Genomic DNA, 18528 nt, shown 5'->3' on the forward strand with positions numbered 1-18528 from the left:
CATGAATGAAATAACAGTTAATCACCCCAGAAGGCTATGAAAAACCAGCTGCAATATCATGAACTAGGATTCATTTTAATTTTTCATGTGAAATATCAGTGCCACAACCTTTTTTACTCTCTTCTGCAAAGAGATGCAACTGCACCATATTAAGACATGAATCCTCGCTTATTACATTATTAACAAGCAGCACAGCTTTGAATTCAAATTAATAGTTAAAACCAAACAGCATAACCTTCTTTAAATCAGTAAAGCATACTTGCAGACGTAAACTTGATGGGTGCCTAGAAATTGGAGCATTTGTTGCTGTGGGGCAACAGATGCCACAGTGAAGTCATACTCTGAGAGATTTCACTGTGCCTTTTGCACACAATGTGAGCCAGACTGGAAGGTCAATATCCAACCTGTGCTGGGGATGGCATTAGCAGTGCTGCCGCAAAGGAGCCTCTGAGAGACACTGCTATCATCTGCACTCAGTGCACAATGCTCCGGGCTGATGCATATGCATCTGACCAGCCCTGCTAGCAATGTGAGAGATAACTGGGTGGTCACTGGGCACAGGATGGATTGTGGATGCTCTTTCTAATCTTTCTGATACAGTTCTTTTATTGATGGGAACAGGAATCTCCATCACTGTCCATATAGTTTTCCCTCAGCAGAGAATTTTGTCAGGCTGCAGAAGCACTAGCCCCCTTGATCTAACTGCAGAGATCTCAATATCCTGGAAGTGAAATAAGCTGACAGAGGAGGACAGCCTCTGTTCCTCTGACTATTTTTAGTAGCAGCAAGGAGAATCTGCCATCTCTAATAGAAATCCTTTTAACTGTGCAATATAATGAAGGTAATGTTATCACAGAGAGATATTGGGGCAAGTCATTAGGCATTTTGTCCGTTAGACCAAATATTTTAGCTTCCTGTATAATGGAAGGATGATCTGATATGCCTAGAACAAGCTGGTTACAAAGCTGCCCTTGTTACTAAATAGAATGTCATTTTTGGACTATCTTCTCTATTCTGGGACTTGCTCAATTTTCATCTAAAAGTCAAAGTAATCTTTCCAAAGCTTGCTGATCTAGTAGTCCATGAGGACAGCTTGCATTTATGCAACATGCTTCACTTATTCAGACTACTTGAAGCAGCATTCAGAGATGCTCACAAGTGACAGTAATGAAAAATAGCCCCAAGGTAGCTAAGGCACTTCTGATTAAATGTACAACCTTCCTCCAGATGCAAATGCATAAGAAGGGAGCTGCTGTGGAATGGGTTAAATACTTAATGTAACTGAAATAAGTTAAATAGTGTATTAAAGCCCTGCTAAGTGACTTGTATGAAGCTCTCATAGGTTGTTTTGAGCTAATTGGTAATACTAATCAGGTGCCCTGGTTGAGTGGCACATTCTGTTTTAATGTTCTCTTCTGAATCTTTCATTTCCATTTATTTATTTATTTATTTATTTATTTATTTATTAAGCAATCCTCCACATAACTGGAGCTCTGCAATTATATACTCTGCAGTATATACTGCAAGTCAGACATGTTCTCTGAGCCTTTTCTACACTAGCAATGTAACCTAGCAAGGACAGGACAAGGGCTCAGGAAATGTGGCCTTTTTCACCTTTCTGCCACACAGTTCTCTAACAAGCCTGGAAAAGCTCTTCCCCTGTCTCTGTTTCCCCAGCAATGACTCTGCTCTGAAGGTGCTAGATCCCCAGAGAAGGGGCTTGATTCCAGTACTGTCAATATGACTCTGGTGTTAATATTGATACTGAGGCTAGGAGGAAAACAGTGCACATTAATACATAATTATAAAAGCTGATCCATTACCTTTCTAGTCTTTGCATGGTCATGGCTAGTGTTTTGTTCAGTTCCTCTATCATCCGGCACCCTGAAGGGTGTATGGGCAACGTGCTGGACCCAGAAGGCAGGTGCTGGCTGTGGCTGCCGTACTGGAGCTGGTGCTGGTGAGCTGCTAACTGGGATGGCAGGACAGTGTGATGGTGCTGAGTCAAAGGCTGCTGGGAGCTCTTCTGTGTGGAATAGGATGAGAGAGAGGAGAGGTCTGGCCCCCCTAACGGCATGCAAATCATGACTTTCTTTGGAGGTAGTGGAGGTGACAGTTTAACTGGCATACAAGGCAGTTTCACAGGAGCGCCAGGATCTAGAACAGAAGAAAGAGAGGCCCTGGTGTTAATTTTCATGGCAGTGAGGTGGAGATCAGAGTACGTGCCAGGGTAAGCGGGTACTGAGGTTGCTAATCAACGCAGGTGTGTGCTCCCCTTCCCACACGTGACAGACAGCTCTGCATAACTTTCATTCAGTACTGTCTTTTTTTTCAAGAACTGTTGTTTTGCAGCACATCTGAGTCTCATAAAAACATCCCAGGGTTGTATGTGCCCTTCAAGAAACACAATGAGCAATGTGTAACGAGGCTGGTGGCACACTTCAATACCTTAAAGCACTGATCCCCCAAACCAGCCCTGAGAAGTAAGCACAACCTCTCCCACTCAACAGGCACTTAAATGGGGAGAGCAGTTTGGAGTCTGAAGTTATGGGATGACTCACCTCTATCACTGCTGGAGTGAAAGCTCAGGCTTACCTGACCCTTCTCAGCCACTGCAGTGCAATTACTACAAGTCACCTTTCTTACAGCTTTGTAAGGTGCAAAAAATCTGGTGTCAAAAATTACACCAAAGGGCAAGAGAGAAATGAGATAGGGCTTGAATGTTAAATAGGAGTGAACTGGAAAAATAAAGGATACAGGAGGAGAAGATGGTAAAGGGTAGAAGACAGTTAGGATTAACACACTCTTTTACAGAAAACTTGGCAGACACTTTTCTAATCTTAACCTTTTTTCACTCCAGGCATACTGAATCACATAGTTGTTCTGTCAAGCAAAAACTCCCCTGGTTTCCATGGAAGGTCAATGGGAGGTCCATAAACAAACATCTCTGCCTGGACTAGGCTGCAGGATGCAGATTTTTGGAGCTTTACAGTGAAATGGTTTCAAAAGGGAGAAGAGGTAATGGGAGGGCTTGGAGTTTCCAAAATGTGCGTGGGGAATGATCACATAACATTCTAGGAGCAAAGAAAATGATAATAAATATATACATTGTGAGCTGCAACTGTAAATGTCTTTAGAAAGAAGGCCAAGCCCTATTCCGCATGGAATCCCACCCCAGACATTTGGCTCTGCAATGCTCTGCATGCTCTGTGGCTTTTTGTTGCTTCACTTCACACTTCTTGCTGTAACATGGTAAAGGAATTGAAGGGTCAGAATCTTCTTATGACCCAAGAAAGCTTGGCAGTAAGATGCTGCTTCCTCTAGTTTCAAATGCCATCACTCTCCTGAGTAATATCTGATTTTTAAAGCCCTTTTCCAGATGGTTCTTTTTAGTGTTCACTACCCTTCTCCCTGATCTCTTTATCCTTCCCTCCTTATGGACTATCCTGGGCATTGCTTGTACTAGTATCCACATCTACTAGTCAGGGTGCACATGGTCAATACCAAGACTTACAAGCTCTAATGCTTCTTGAAAATGCTTAAGGACAGTGAGGTAGAAAAAGACCATGCATAAGGCCAAGCTCATTCATGGTATTAGACTTTTTTTAGTGCTAGTGTGGATGCTTTACTGCATCCACAGTATCCACTTGATACTGGTGTTACACTAGAACAAAAAAACCCACAAAAACAGCAAGCTTTCCCTTTCTTCAAGAGACCAGGGAGGCAGAGGGTGTGCAAAGATGAAATGGAGGCATGGACAGATAGTGGTCTTTCCAAATTGTAGAGTACGATAGTTACAGATGTGAGAACCCAAGTCTGTGTGTTTTCAGTGCAATATCATATCACAGAATCATAGAATGGCTTAGGTTGGAGGGGATCTTAAAGATTATCCAGTTCAAGCTCCTGCAAGATCTCCCCAGAGCCTTCTCTTCACCAAGCTAAACAAGCCCAACTCCCTCAATCTTTCTTCATAGGAGAGGTACTCCAGCCCTTCAATCATCTTTGTGGCCCTCCTCTAAACCCACTCTTACAGCTCCGCACCCCTTCTGTACTGGAGGCCCCAGGCCTGGAAACAGTTCTCCAAACGGGTCCTCACAAGCACAGAGTGGAGGGAGACAAAACACCTCTCCCTGCTGGCTATTCCCGTTTCAGTGCAGCCCAGGATATTGTTGGTCTTCTGGGCTGCAAGTGCTGGCAGACTGCTGGCTCATGTCCAGCTCTTCATCCATCAGAACACCTAAGTCCTTCTCCGCACAGCTGTTCTCAATGAGTTCTTCTCCCAGTCTGTACTCTTATTGGGATTGCCTCAATCAATATCTTGCACTTCACCTTGTTAAACCTCATTTGATTCTCAAGTGCAGGTCCTTCTGGATGGCATACCACCTTTCTGTTGTGTCAACTGCACCACTCAGCTTTGTGTCAATAGCAAACTTGTGAAGGGTACACTCAAACAAACTGTCTGTGACATTGATTAAAGACGTTGATGAGCACTGGACCCCTGGGGGACACCACTCATGACTGGCCTCCACCTGGCAACAGCCCTCTGCCTATGACCATCCAACCATATCTTTATCCACCAAATAGTCCAACCTTCAGATCCATATCTCTCTAATTTAGAGATAAGGATGTGATATGAGACCATGTCAAAGGCCTTGCACAAGTCCAGGTAAGTGACATCAGTTGCCCTTCCTTTCTCCACAGATGCCATCACTCCATCACAAAAGGCTGTTGTACTGGTCAGGCACAATCTGCCCCTGGTGAAGCCAAGTTGGCTGTCTCAGATCACCTCCACATCTCGCATATGTCTTAACATCTCTTCCAGGAAGATCCGCTCCATGGTCTTCCCAGGCACAAACATGAGGCTCACTGGCCTTTAGTTCCCCAGGTCTTCCTTTCTCCCTTTCTTGAATATAGGAGTGATGTTTCCCTTTTTCCAGTCACCAAGACTTTGCCTGACAGCCACAAACTTCACCTGACAGATGTGATATCTGCTCAATGTTGCCACTCTTGAAGGCAAAAATTCTGATGGCTCCATTAAGGCTGAAATCTAACTCAGGGGACTGCCAAACAACAGGGCACTGTCCTCTCCACTAAAGCAGATTGTCCACTGTACAGTAGAAAAAAAAGACTTTCAAGATTTTCTTTACAAGCACAAGTAGGTCTTCAAGTTACTGTGTTTTACTTACATACACATTAGTTGAGTATATCTTCTCTTTGTATTCTCCATAAAAGAACACATCATCTTCAATAGAAGATAAATAAGAAAAGGGAGTAAATTATATGGAACCCTGAGAGCATAAGGCTCCTATGGGGTTTGTAGTAACAAAATGTGTTCATACATTTGTGCTCCAGGCAATTTCACTTCGGGAGCTGGTCCTGAATTATAAAAATTACCCTAAGATCTTCATTTCCACATTGAAAAGTGCAGATCTGTCTGTTAGTTTTGGATTCATTTCTGCTGTAGCTCAATTAACACCCTCACCTGACAGTGTCTGTGCCATGATACCCCATTATTTTTTTTTACATGATATACAGAGTGAATTCAAAAGAGATTCCAACTGCAGGTATCTCTTGCTTCTGACTAAAGAATAACCATGAGGCCTTCCCTCAGCCTCCTCTGCTCTGGGCTGAACCAACCAAAAGACTTCAGCTTCTCCTTACATGTCTTGGCCTCTAAACCCTTCCCTATCTTTGTAGCTCATATACAGACTCTGTAATAGTTTTACACCCTTCTCATACTGCAGCACCCACAACTGCCCCCAGTGCTCGAGATGAGGCCATACAGTACAGAGCACAGTGGGACAACCCCTTCCCTCGCCCAGCTGGCAGTACTGGGCCTACGGCACCCCAGAGTATGGTTGGCATTTTGGGCTGCTAGTGTCTAAATGCAGCCTTGAAAGTGAACCAGAGGCATTAAATCCACTTGTCTACCGTCTACCTTCAGGAGAATTATACGTGCCTAGTTAAAAAAAAAAAAATCTAAAAGGAGAATGACTGCAACAGAAGAAAAATTTGATCCATTCACACAGAAATGTATCAATATGTCTTCACTGCCATTGGTTACGGTGACAAGTCCTGCCCTGAAAATTAAACAGAGTGGACTGATTAGCAAGTGTTCTGAACAAATGGGACTTTGCTCAAATCCATGGGTTCCAGGCATGTTACCAGAAATGGCACTGCCATTGTGGATTAAAGGACAGAATGACTGTTCCCCTCTCTTGTCCGTTGTGCCTAAAAGCCTAAAAGAGACTACATTTTACAGTTCTTTCTTTTATTAATTTCACAATATTTGTGATGTATGAAGCAGAGATGGAAATGCTTATTGTCTCCAGTATGGAATATCCATCAGACAGTGACATTTGTAGATGAATAAGTAGCTGGGCAGGAGAAAAATGAGCAAGGAATCTGTGATAACTGTCCTCTCTGTAGAAGATTACTAGAGTTTTAAATCACTGCACAAAACACTAATGTGACGGAAGAGAAGCAAACTGTGTGAAGCCAGGTGTGCAAGTCTGATTAATCTCTTTTGGATTAGATTCCACATGCTCACAATAATAATGAGAAGTTTTGCAAGATGCTGGTTCCCAATAGGGTTGTGACCACTCAGAACTGGACATGGTTAGGTACTAACTGTGTCATAATTATGAAAGAGATGTTTGGACATTAAAAATTTTATGATAATCTAGGGATTCAATCCCAGCATTTCAGTTAAATTTGGTCCCAGGTGATGATTTCAGTTCTTTCTTAATCTTCGATGAAATGAAGGGGTTGCAAGTGTCGTCCTAAATGCCTGAGCACTGCATGTGGATACTGGAAAATGAAAATCGAAAGAAATTCTGCCCATGAAGTTTCTCTAATAATGACATATTTGAAAGCCATCAGGGAGCTCACTAGGAGGTAACTGGCCAACAGGAAATGCAGAGCAGCGGATCAACGGTATCAAAACAATTAAGAATTGCATTTTTCTGCTAGGTCTGCCCATCTTGTGCTAAGAAGGAATCAATTAATGATTAAGAGAGGCATGCTGCCTTATTCCAACGGTGTAAAAGATAGAGAGAGGCTGTGATGGCATTTCCACACCTAGTAGCGTAAGAGGGACGTTCTCTGCTGATGCAGCATTATCAAGAGCACTGGGAGATGGTGTGGAGAAAAGTACCAAGCACCATTCTGCAGCATCAGAGGAACCCCTGTCAGAGAATGCTCTACAGTCTGCTCATGGCCCTGTCTCCATTCCCACATGGCTTCATCCCCTTCTTAAGGCGCTTGGACCTTCAGAAGAGTCATGCCGTGGCTGTGTGATTTGTATTTGCTACAGGCAATTATCTTCCTGTCATTTTTAAAACCAGTTATTCATTTCTATTTTCCACAAAATTAAATGTGCTTTTACATGTTTATCTTAGTCCTGCTCTTTTATGTGCATTTCTTATCATGGAAAAGACTGATCTTTGTATTGGCACATGCTTTCAGAAGTGAAGACTGCTTCTTTGACACTGCTAAAACCTGTATTACATCCTTTGACAAACCCTGCAAGTGAGTCTTTATACCATTATTGAGGAACTTTGGGACAAGTTCTCAGCAAGAAGCATGTCAGACACAAAAGAAACTTATTTCCTCAAGTTTTGTGTTTATTTATTTCTTTTTTTTTATCCTTACTATAGAATCATAGAATTTTTGAGTTGGAAAGGACTCTTAAAGGTCGAGTACAACTCCCTTGCAATGAACACTGCAGGGACACCTGCACCTATCTCAGGTTGCTCAGAGCCCTGTCCAGCCTGACCTTGAGTGTCTCCATCTGCCACTTCTCTGGACAACCTGTTCCAGTGCCTCACCACCCTCACTGCAAAAAACCTCTTACTTATATCCAATTTAAATTGCCTCTCTTTTAGTTTGAAACCATTTCCCCTTGTCCTGTCACAACAGACCCTGCTAAAGAGTCTGTCTCCTTCCTTACAGCCCCCGTTTAGATACTAAAGACTGCTCTCAGGTCTCTCCAGAGCCTTCTCTTCTTCAGGCTGAACAGCCCCAGCTCTCTCAGCCTGTCCTTGCAGTCTGTCCTTGTTCCATCCCATTCGATCATTTTTGTGGCCCTCCTCCGGATGCACTTCAGCAGGTCCACATCTCTCCTGTACTGAGGAGTCCACATCCAGACTCAGAACTACAGGTGAGGACTCACCAGCACACCTCACCTCCCTCAACCTGCTGGTCATGCTTCTTTTGATGCAGCCCAGGATACAGTTGGCTTTCTGCACTAGGAGGGAACACTGTTGGCTCATGTCCAACTTGCCATTTACCAGACTTTTTCAGCAGGGCTGTACTCTCTCCCTCCTTCCCCCAGCTTGTACTGATAGTGGGAGTTGCTGCAAACCAGGTGCAAGACCTCACACTTGGGTTTGTTGAAACTCATGAGGTCCACTGCCTGAGCCTGGGCCCACTGCTCAAGCCTGTCTGGGTCTCTGAATAGCATCCTGTCTCTCAGGCATGTTGACCGCACCACACATCTTGGTGTCATCTGCAAACCTGCAGATGTCATTGTCATTGATGAAGCACTTAAAGAGCACTGGTCCCAGCTCTGACCCCTAAGGGACATCATTTTAGTGATTTTATACCTTTAGTGATTTTATAATATCACATTCTTGTTCACATTTGTACAAAATTTACATTAAATAGTTATGCATATATACATATTTGCATACATACATACAAACATGTTAAGACTGAAGTTGAGGCATTTCTGTAACTTCTGACTCAAATGTGTTCCATCACAAGATCACATTTTCCCTTGCAGTCCTGCTGAACAGAGATAGCTAAGAGGCCATTAACCACTGTTACTCCCTACTAGTCATGCTCAGAATCTCTTAATCTTTCCTTCAATATTCTCAAAAAATATTCAGTAGAAAAATGGGTGTGTAACGAGAACAATCTTCATCTCGAATGCCAGGATGCAGATTTTACCTGTTTCCCATACACAATCTGAGGATGTCTCTGGGGTTATTAGTAAAACAATAGCCTTAATTCTGCTTCTCACTGATGGGGGTGCTTCATTAGGATTGACTGCTCATTTCCAAAAATTATACATGGCTAATATGATTACCACTGGAGAACACAAGGCACTGAACAACACATCCTTAGACCATGAATGTAAATGGATCCTTAAGAATAAGCTTAATGCTTTTATTTATAAAGTGTGTGCACATGAGGCTTTCTGTTGTAGCAAGAATAGTTTAACCAAATCTAAATCTCAGTTCTCCTGTATGTACAAGAGTCTGTCCACATGCACATACAAGAGATCAGTTATGATCGAATGAGAGAAGAGTAAAGGCTACCATGAACTTAGAGAAGTCATTGTTGTATTTCACTTTAATTGGAAAGTTGTCACCATCAAGCCATTGATTTATGCTTGAGACCAATTCTACTTCACACAAAATTTCCAGCTGCAAAAAAAACCCAACCATCAGAACCTGCAATTCTTCTGCTATCTTCCATGAAAGGAAGGCTTATGAATGATGGGTACTTAGTACCAGAGGTTTTTCCTACACCTTAGTTTTTTTACCTACACTATGCCTTTTTAATTTTTATTATTTTTAAATATTTTCTTCATGTTGGCCTCATTTTTGAGCCACTTTTTGTAATTACGATGAAGTGGAAGGTAATAGGAAGCTGTCACTTTCCTCAGCTGAAGCCATTAATACTGCTACCTGGCTTTCTAGGCTGCAGAAATGCCCATTTGGTTTGTAGTATAAGGCAATTATGTGTAGATTTTGGCAGGCAAGAAAGCAAAGAGATTCCACACAAAATGAACAAAACTATACAGAACAAAAATGTGTAGCCATCCAAACAGAAACATGAAGAGAATACATACAGTTATGAGAGAAAACCAGAACATATTCTTCCCTAATAAGCCCTTTCCTGATATTTTTCTTAACCTACATAAAACAAGTATTACCTTCCAGGAAAAAATAGTACCCTGAATGTATTAATGAAGACTGAACATTTTTCACATTAGCCCTGAAAAGACTGGAGTAGCATTAACACCAGAAGACAACCCAATGAGAACACCAGGAGCTGCCCCACGGCAGAGATGAACCACATCTTGTCGTGAGCTTGGGATTTCAAGGTGCTACATCCTGGGAAGTGGCTGAAACTATGAGCAGCCTGTTCAAAAGATGCAAGCAAGGACTTAGGGAACCTTTTTTGTTCTGTGTAAATGAAATAATTCTGTTTCAGTGGTCTAAATGACAGACAGGAGAGAGGAGACCAGAGGAAGCAGGTGGCAGGAAGTGTGAGCAGAGAGGCAAAATGGCAAGAAGCCATGGGATTCAACAGCCTGTGTAAGGACAGGGGGGCAGGTGAAAGAGAAACAGGGAAAAATATAGGGTGTGGGCAGTGGGACCTGCCCAGATGGTGGTTGAGGGGAGAACTGGCAAAGAGCAACAGCAGAAAGCAAGATTCTCCCTCTCCTCTCAACCCCAATGCCCTTTATGATTACAGGCATTTAAAGATACCTAGTGTTTTCCTGGTATTTCCTTTCCCACCAATGCACATTCTGTAAATTTTGTGGCAATGGTACATCTTGATAAACAGGAGTGAAGGAAATGCTGTGCCGGACTTAGGTAATTATGTCTGAGAGGGGAAGATTCCTGAAGCAACCTTGATGATGTGTAGCCTGAAAATGCTTTGTGATATCTGCCCTAGGTACAACAAACATACATTACCAGTACACACAACAACATGGGCGAACATCTTTACAGAAGGACACAGAGCACCTTGCTATAAGGGCAGGTTTTTCCTATAAGGGAAATGGTAGTGCTGAGGGTCTAGGAACACCAACTTACCAGTTAAGTGGCTGGCAATCCTGGCAATAGGTTTAGGAGGCAGGGCAGGGGGTTGTTTGAGGAGGGACAACTGTTTCACTGGGGTGTCCTCATGGTCTCCAGGGAAAGCAGCAGATTTTTTGGGGGGAAGTAGCAGGACTGGCTTAGCTGTAGGATCTTGGGACAGAAGGACTCCAGATTCATTAGATGTGGGGCTCTCTTCAGACACTGGAGGACACAACCACATTATAGACGCAACAACGTTACGAGCAAAGCAGTAGCAGATACAGCCATCGTAGAACGTGAAAAGCAGAGCAAGAATGCAGGTTAAGACTAATAGATTTCACTCAAACATTGTATAACACAGAAAGAAGGAAAGAAAGAAAAACAGAAAGAGTAGCACACATCTACACAACAGCTGAATTTCCCATTACCTCTGACAGAAGTCAGCTCCCTTATGCCAGCCTGGGACGTATTCCCACATGAAAAACACAAATGTTTAAAATGTCACATCCTAGATGGTCTGTCACCACAGCTTGCTCAGGACCCTATATGTAAGTAGGTGGTCTTTAGATTTACACTATAACTGTAAAAGCACCTCACAAGGGCTATCCCATTTCAAAGAGGCCGCGTAGTTCACCTGATCACAGATGGGCACTTTTGCTAGTCACTTTTCCTCACTTGACCTTCATCCACAACTCTCAGTGCTACACAGAATGAGGGGTCAACTTAGATGTTGTCTGCCTTTATAGATTGAAGACGAAGACTGCCCTCATCCAGGGCAGTGCAGCTGGCTGCTAATTACTGAAAGTTGTATGATGTAAATGTCACCCAACACTACATGGAGAGTAAAGAACAAGACATACCCAGGGTTCAAAAATGTTGTCAGCCCCCTTGAGCTCATTGGCACACCTAAGAAGTAGCAGGAGAGAAATCTACAGCTATATGTTCACAAAACGCAGAGACTTTGCTGTACTTGCAGACTCTACTTGTGTAGAAGCAGCAGTTACTGCTATGCTGAGAGTGCAAAAATTTTTTTACGGAACACTCAGTGATGATCTGTTTGCTGTCATCTCCTTCTCCACCAGAAGACCTTGGTCTTCAACAAGGTCTTCTTGAGACTACACACCAAAGGTTAGAGGTCAAAAACTTGTTTCAAACAGCTTAAAGTAGCTACGGCATGATGAAAACAAGATGTTACCTGTCCCATCCATGATCTCTGTGGTCGGGAGCACCTCGTATGAGCAGGGTTCCCCAGGTGCTGAGCCTGACTCCAGTTCTGCTAGGGCTGGCAGGGATACCTGGCTGGAGCTCAGCACTTGTCCAGAGCCCAGAGGCTGCCCATTCTCCAAAGCTCCTTCTTCATTTGGTATGGAAAGTTCCCCATCTGTTCATATTTGGAGGAAAGCAAAATGATAACAGAAGACACATAAATAAGATGCAGAAAGAATTTAAAGAGAATCCTGCTAATAGTAATATTTTGTTTGTGAGTGAGAAACCTGAACTAAGCCACTGTATGTATGTGGAAGACAGGGATAACAATCAAAACAATATGGTTTGGATCTCAAAAATACAACTTTTGTTGAATAATTATTGAATATATCTGACTGATGTTCTGTCTGTAACAGTTTCACAGAAGCGTGACAGCATTTCATTTGCCTGACAGGGTTGTTATATGATATGATATGTGATGTATGAATTATGTATTATGATATGTGGTCTGAGCTGGTTCCCGGTCACCCTTCATCTGATAGAGTGACAAAATCTGTTTCTCCCCCTGTCTCTGCTTAAGCTGAGAAGTGAGGAATGAGAATGGGCTGGAACTGAAGTTATCAAGCTTTTTTCTTTAAACAAACACAACAATACACGACTTATATTTTAATAAACTTTAAATTAATTTATTAAACATTAATAAACATTATCCACTTCCACCATTTTTTACACTATTAGGGGCACAAACATAACCACAGACGTATGCCACTGTTTCATATACTAATAAAACTACTGTAGTCTCCCAGCATGACCAAGAATATATGTAAGGGAAAGAAAAATTCCTACAGTTACCTGCTGAAGGTCTTGATATTGAGATAAAGCAGATTACATTTTGGAATTCTCTTTTTTAAAGGTCATTATTAATGACTTATCCATTTGAACAAACATTTCTGGATCAGCAATTGTTAGTTTTCTTCCTATCAAATACCACTTCACATTAGAAGTAATATAGAAGAGAAGGGTGGGATCAGCTCATTCTCCAGAGCATCAACCCACATGATTTTAAATCAGAACTTGTTATGCACAGCCCTCTGGTACCTAGAGGCAAAGACTACACAGATATCACAATTACAATTTTATGAAGTGTTCTGCCATTATGAGTGGAAGCCTGAAAATATAACCAGAATGTGACCTGTAAAGCAGAAAGCCCAGCTGGGAGATGAAGAGAGCCTAGTGTTACCACACATTCAAATGATCTTTTTTTTTAAATCAAATTCAGAATATCTGGATCTTGTTCTTGATTCTGGGGCAACTGTGACTAGCCATATTATTGCTCACTGTACCAAACAGAGATGTACATCATTCAAGTGAGCACACATTTTCCCCTCACATGGATAAGACGTGCAAAACACTTTGGAAAACAACACTGAAGAGATGAAAAATGTTAAGTTTCACTTAGATGTCAAGACACTGCAATTAACAAGTCTGGAAAGAAAAGAAATCAGATTCTTTTCTGACTTGTAAGGTTTCTGCACAAAATATAAAGACGATCTATTGTTTATTTTGGTATTGCTAGAAATAGCAAGGTCTTGACATTCTTGGTTATCTTGCAGCGTTTTTGAAGAACTGGAGTTTTTACTGTATACTGTTACATCATAGCAGACTGAAACTACCTGTAGCTTTCAGAGCAATCAACTGAGCTGGCAAAAGGTGGCAACATTAATCAAAACTGAAGGTTTCAGCCAACTGTTCACAGCACAGCTTCACTGTAGGTGCTTCGGTCATTCGATACAAACCATTTTATTTCCCTAGACAGCAAAGATCAAACAGTTCAGCCAACATTTAAGCTGAATGTTTTTTTTTTTTGACTTAGCTGTTTCGGTGGAAATACTATATGTCCTGTTCTTGATTTGCCTCCCTTTTATAAATACATCCCTTTACAGTGTTCGGGATAAAGGCTGCTATTAGCTCAGATGCATGGTTTCGTGAAAGACCGTAACTATCTACTGGGCAGAATAACTGCTTTTTGAACCAAAGACAGTGATTATATCCAGCAGTATTCATTAATTTCAGCACAGGACTAAATTTAACCATTACTCTTACCTAAGAGAAAGATTTTTTTCTTTAAGGATAGCTATGTATTTTAATGAAGCGAGATGCCAATTGTACATGCTGAGCACTTTGAAATCTTACTGTCTTAAATGCACCTTGCACTTCTCAAGGTATATTCAGCATGGCTGAAGAAGACAGTATTCAAATCACCTGCTCTTTTTTTTTGGTAGAAGAAGCAAAATGTGAGATAAAGTTTTGACTTCTATTTTTTATCATAACAAGCATGACAGTTCTCTGTACTGACAGCATAATCTATTTTAATCTTCCCTCTGAATATCTCTAATCTTCATCTAGACTCTAAAAATTATCCTCAGATTTGACTGAAATGATCAGACATGACACAGAATTATGACTGAAACACATACCCTAAATCTGAGCTTGCTTAAAGCTATACAGGGAGCTGCTAAAACACAGAAAACAGATCAAAGACAGATAAAATCATCATTTGTAGAGTGAAGAATCTCTCAGTGTGAATTAATCCTGGATCAGAGGCATGCTTGACAATCAGATATAAAAGGCAAATTAATTGCTATTTTTAAAGCACTAAAAGCTATTTTAGTTAGCTGACATACAAATGAAAAGAATTCTAGTAATGCAATTATGATGTATATGGATGAATCAATTAGTTTTAAGGAACTGGCTAAGAGTTTAAAGTTAATTTTGCACATTGATAACATAATCTTTTGTTCTCATGCTTGATAAATCATTTGCTGTGTTTTCGCAGAGCCTGCTGCTTCTAACTGGAGACTTTCCCTAAATGCATGAGGTTTTTTGATAAAGCAGGCAGAGTGCGAGGCAGTTGCACCTGGAAGGGACCAAAGTGAACAACATGAGCTCTGCAGCAAAATGAGCACATGAAGGACGCTGCCCTGCTGATCAAGAGCCACAGAAGAAGCAGAACCTCAGAAAATTCTCCAATGTAGAAAACTCTACTCAGACTTGCTGGTTCACCTTTGCATATGAAAATAACAATATGGGGTGAAGGCTCAGAAATGCGGAGATGATACATTCAAAGGAGGTGGACCCTGGGAGCTTGTTTGGCCTAGCAGCTAGACTGCTCAACCAGCACCAGTCTTATCTACTGAAGGATGAGGGTTTGAGCTGTCAGCTCAGTGTAATTCTTATACTATCACAAGTTCACGTGGCCAGATGGAATCTACTCCAGGGTACCCAGGGAGCTGGCAAAAAGCAGCTCAACATTTATCAACAGTCCTGGTCAAGTGGGAAGGTACCAGATGACTGGACACTTGTCAACGTGACTCCCATTTTCAAAAAGGGTCGTAAGGAGGATCTGGGGAATGACAGGCCTGTCAGCCTGACCTCGGTATCAGAGAAGGTTATGGAGCAGATCACCTTGGCCAAGAAGGCCAACAGCATTCTGATTTGTATCAGTAATACTATAGCCAATAGCACTAGTGAAGAAATTAGCCTCCTGTACCCATCGCTGGTGAGGCCACACCTTGAACTGTGCTCAGTACTGAGCCCCTCACTATGAGAAAGACATCGAGGCCCTGGAGTGTGCCCAGAGAAATGCAGTGAAGCTGAGAAGGGTCTGGAACACAAGTCTTACGAGGAGCAGCTGAGGGAATTGAGATTGCTTAGTCTGGAGAAGAGGAGGCTCAGGGGAGACCTAGATCTCTACAGAGACCTGAAAGATGATTGTAGAGAGGTGTAGGTTGACCTCTTCTGCCAGGTAACGAGAGATAGGATGAGAGGGAACAGCCTCAAATTGTGCTGTGGAGGTTCAGGTTGAATATTAGGAAAAAAATTATTTTCAGAAAGAGTGATCAAACATTGGAACAGGCTTCCCTGGGGAGCAGTGCAGTCACCATCCCCGGAGGTGTTCAAGAAACATGTAGATGTGGTGTAGCTTAGTGGATGTGATGAAGGGAGGTCTTTTCCAACCTTTATGATTCTATCTATGATTCTATGATTAAGCATGATTTGTACTCAGGAACTCATTCACCAGATTCACTTTTGGGTACTTCTTGAAATTGACTTAGCGTGAAGCAGCCCACTTTGCATGTGGACAGTGCCTAGCTGGTACAGACCAGTCTTCTTGTTTGATTTCTTTGGAGCTCTGCCTGCCTTATCGCGATATCTTTTGATTCTGAACACTTTGGAATAGAGAACTTCTCATATGACTGAAAAATGTCAAGCTCGTGAGCTCCTTCCACAGATAAATGACTAAGGAAGTCAAAATGATACGGAGAATTCTACATCCCATGTTACTTCCCATTTTTAGTTGTCTTCTTCAGTACTGGCTGGCTCTCTAGTAAAAACAACTAGGAAATTATTCTTGATAGTTAAGGGTAGAAAGGTGGGGCACATCCATGCCTAGGTGATGGAACACTAAGCTCTGTTGTTTGTGGTTTATCATTCACAGAACATTTTCAAATCCGGACAGGATTTAGGTAATTTGAAATATGAATTTTAAAACCTCATTTTGTTCAGATAGACAGTACAAAAACACAAAGATGAAGATCACCCATGCTTCCTTCAGGTATCACTGTATTATTATCTCTGAAGAAAACAATCAGTATACACATTCAGAAATTTCTCACTACAGGAAAACTTGTTAATGCTCAGATGAAAGAAGAGGTATCAAAATAGTACCAGTATGTTTAATTCTTTGACTGGTATCGTAGCACACTGGGCAATTCTAAAGACAGTCGCTTTTGAAATGGTTACAATTTATGTGATAAATCAAACCTATTCATCTCTGTGTCTGAGCTCTTGGCTCTGCCAGTCCGCAGACTATTAGAACAGAAGGCATCTAATCAGATACTTCTTCAATGCACTGTTTTTCTAAAAGTACACTGTATGTGAACAAAATACAGTGTACTTTTAAAAACAAAAGTACAGTAGCCTTTGCCTACATTTTCAGAAGATTCAAGTTACAGAACCTATAAAAGAGTGGAAAGTTATTTGGGCATGAGTCTGGACCCTGCCAAGAAATGAGCTCCCTGCACTTCAGTCTAGAGTGGTTTCACCTGAACAGTTTAAGGGTGAGGGTCACGAAATAATAAAAGCATTTATTGTTTCCCAAAAATAGCAGCTGGAATGCAGTGACTCTTCTATGTGCGAACAATGTGACTTACTGCGCTCTGTTAACTCTCACCCGCTGGATGACACAGTCACCTAAAAAGCCAGTAAATCCCAAAGCAAACAGGTCAGAGTGTCACTCTAGACAACAGGAGAACAAAGTGGCTGTCTAATGCTGGTTTTCTTCAGCATAGATGATAAAATAATACTAAGTGCACTGCAATTTCAGAATGTCTGTACTTATGTCAGTCCATATAGTTTTCTTGAATCTGTTTAAGAAAGAAAAAGGCAAAATAATCACTCCCCAGGTTTGGTCTCCTCTTTGGAAAGGCAGACAGAGATTTAGCATTACGGCTGTGCCTGTTGTCTGTGCAAGATGCTTCTTGGTATAGAAAGTACAGAAACAACCATCAAATAAAGCTTTCTGCTATGAAGTGCAGCGCTTCCATGAAGTATTGTATATTAGCTATCAGGAAGTACAAGGAAATGTTATTTCTGCTTAAGATTTGCAGCGAGATATAATACCCTTTATGAGAACTATGCTTGTCCTGTTATATCAGTGAAGAAAATGTTACTTTTCCTCTACACGTTTTGCCTTACTTATATTCTTACATCATATGAGATCGCCACGGCTATACTTCTACACAACTATCTTCCCCTCTGCTCTGCTTCTAGGATGACTTTTAAGATGGCTAGCCATAGTGAGAGCTCAGGCATTCTTAAAGGATTAAAAAGTATCTAGAATAGGTAAGTAATCACAAGCCACACATTGATTTTCTTTGGGTTAGTAAATTTTTACATCATCTCTTCTTTCCCAACAAGCTAGATCAAAGTAGATTTAAATGGCCCAGATTTTATAAGATAGATCCTACTTAGAAAAACTCTGGAAGTTTATAACTTCAATTGACTTTTACCATGTTTTGTTGTGGCACTGTTAAACAATTCTAGACTTGGAATTAATGAGGCATCAAAGCACATACCTAAGTTCTACTGAAATTAAAATGCAACCTTGGCATGCCTTAATACAATTTGCTTAATTAATTGCCTTAGTTACTGACAAGAGAAGCAGCAAACAAATAAAAGCTGGAGTTAAATACTCACAAATATGTAATAAATATCAATTATTCGTTATGCTACCTGTGTAAAATAATGGTGTTTTGCATAAGTAATACATCACCAACTCAACAAATGAATAATTCTGAATGGGGAAACATTATTATTACATATTCTGAGTTGTTTCAAGTTCTATGCTCATCACACGACCCCAGATGTTACAAACATTTCTCTTTTCCACAACCATTAATCCTACAGTGACTCAACCAGAGATAATAAATGCATGCACAAACCC

At 41.4% G+C, this 18528-nt stretch overlaps 1 protein-coding gene across 20 annotated transcripts in view; it reads right to left on the reverse strand.

The window, feature by feature from the left end:
- Nucleotides 1-18528, reverse strand: part of PHACTR1 (phosphatase and actin regulator 1) — a 296609-nt gene that overhangs the window by 53669 nt on the left and 224412 nt on the right. For 11 of the 20 annotated variants that reach the window (XM_046917530.1, XM_046917505.1, XM_046917529.1 and 8 more), the window contains 3 exons: nucleotides 12013-12198; nucleotides 10833-11039; nucleotides 1824-2157 (listed from right to left, as the gene is read on the reverse strand). In XM_046917530.1, the coding sequence (XP_046773486.1) occupies nucleotides 1824-2157; nucleotides 10833-11039; nucleotides 12013-12198 (727 nt within the window). The remainder of the gene's footprint in view (nucleotides 1-1823; nucleotides 2158-10832; nucleotides 11040-12012; nucleotides 12199-18528) is intronic. The other 9 variants (NM_001389383.2, NM_001389382.2, XM_046917540.1 and 6 more) reach the window with 1 other exon arrangement.

This window comes from Gallus gallus, chromosome 2, assembly GCF_016699485.2.
Source record: "Gallus gallus isolate bGalGal1 chromosome 2, bGalGal1.mat.broiler.GRCg7b, whole genome shotgun sequence".
NCBI lineage: Eukaryota > Metazoa > Chordata > Aves > Galliformes > Phasianidae > Gallus > Gallus gallus.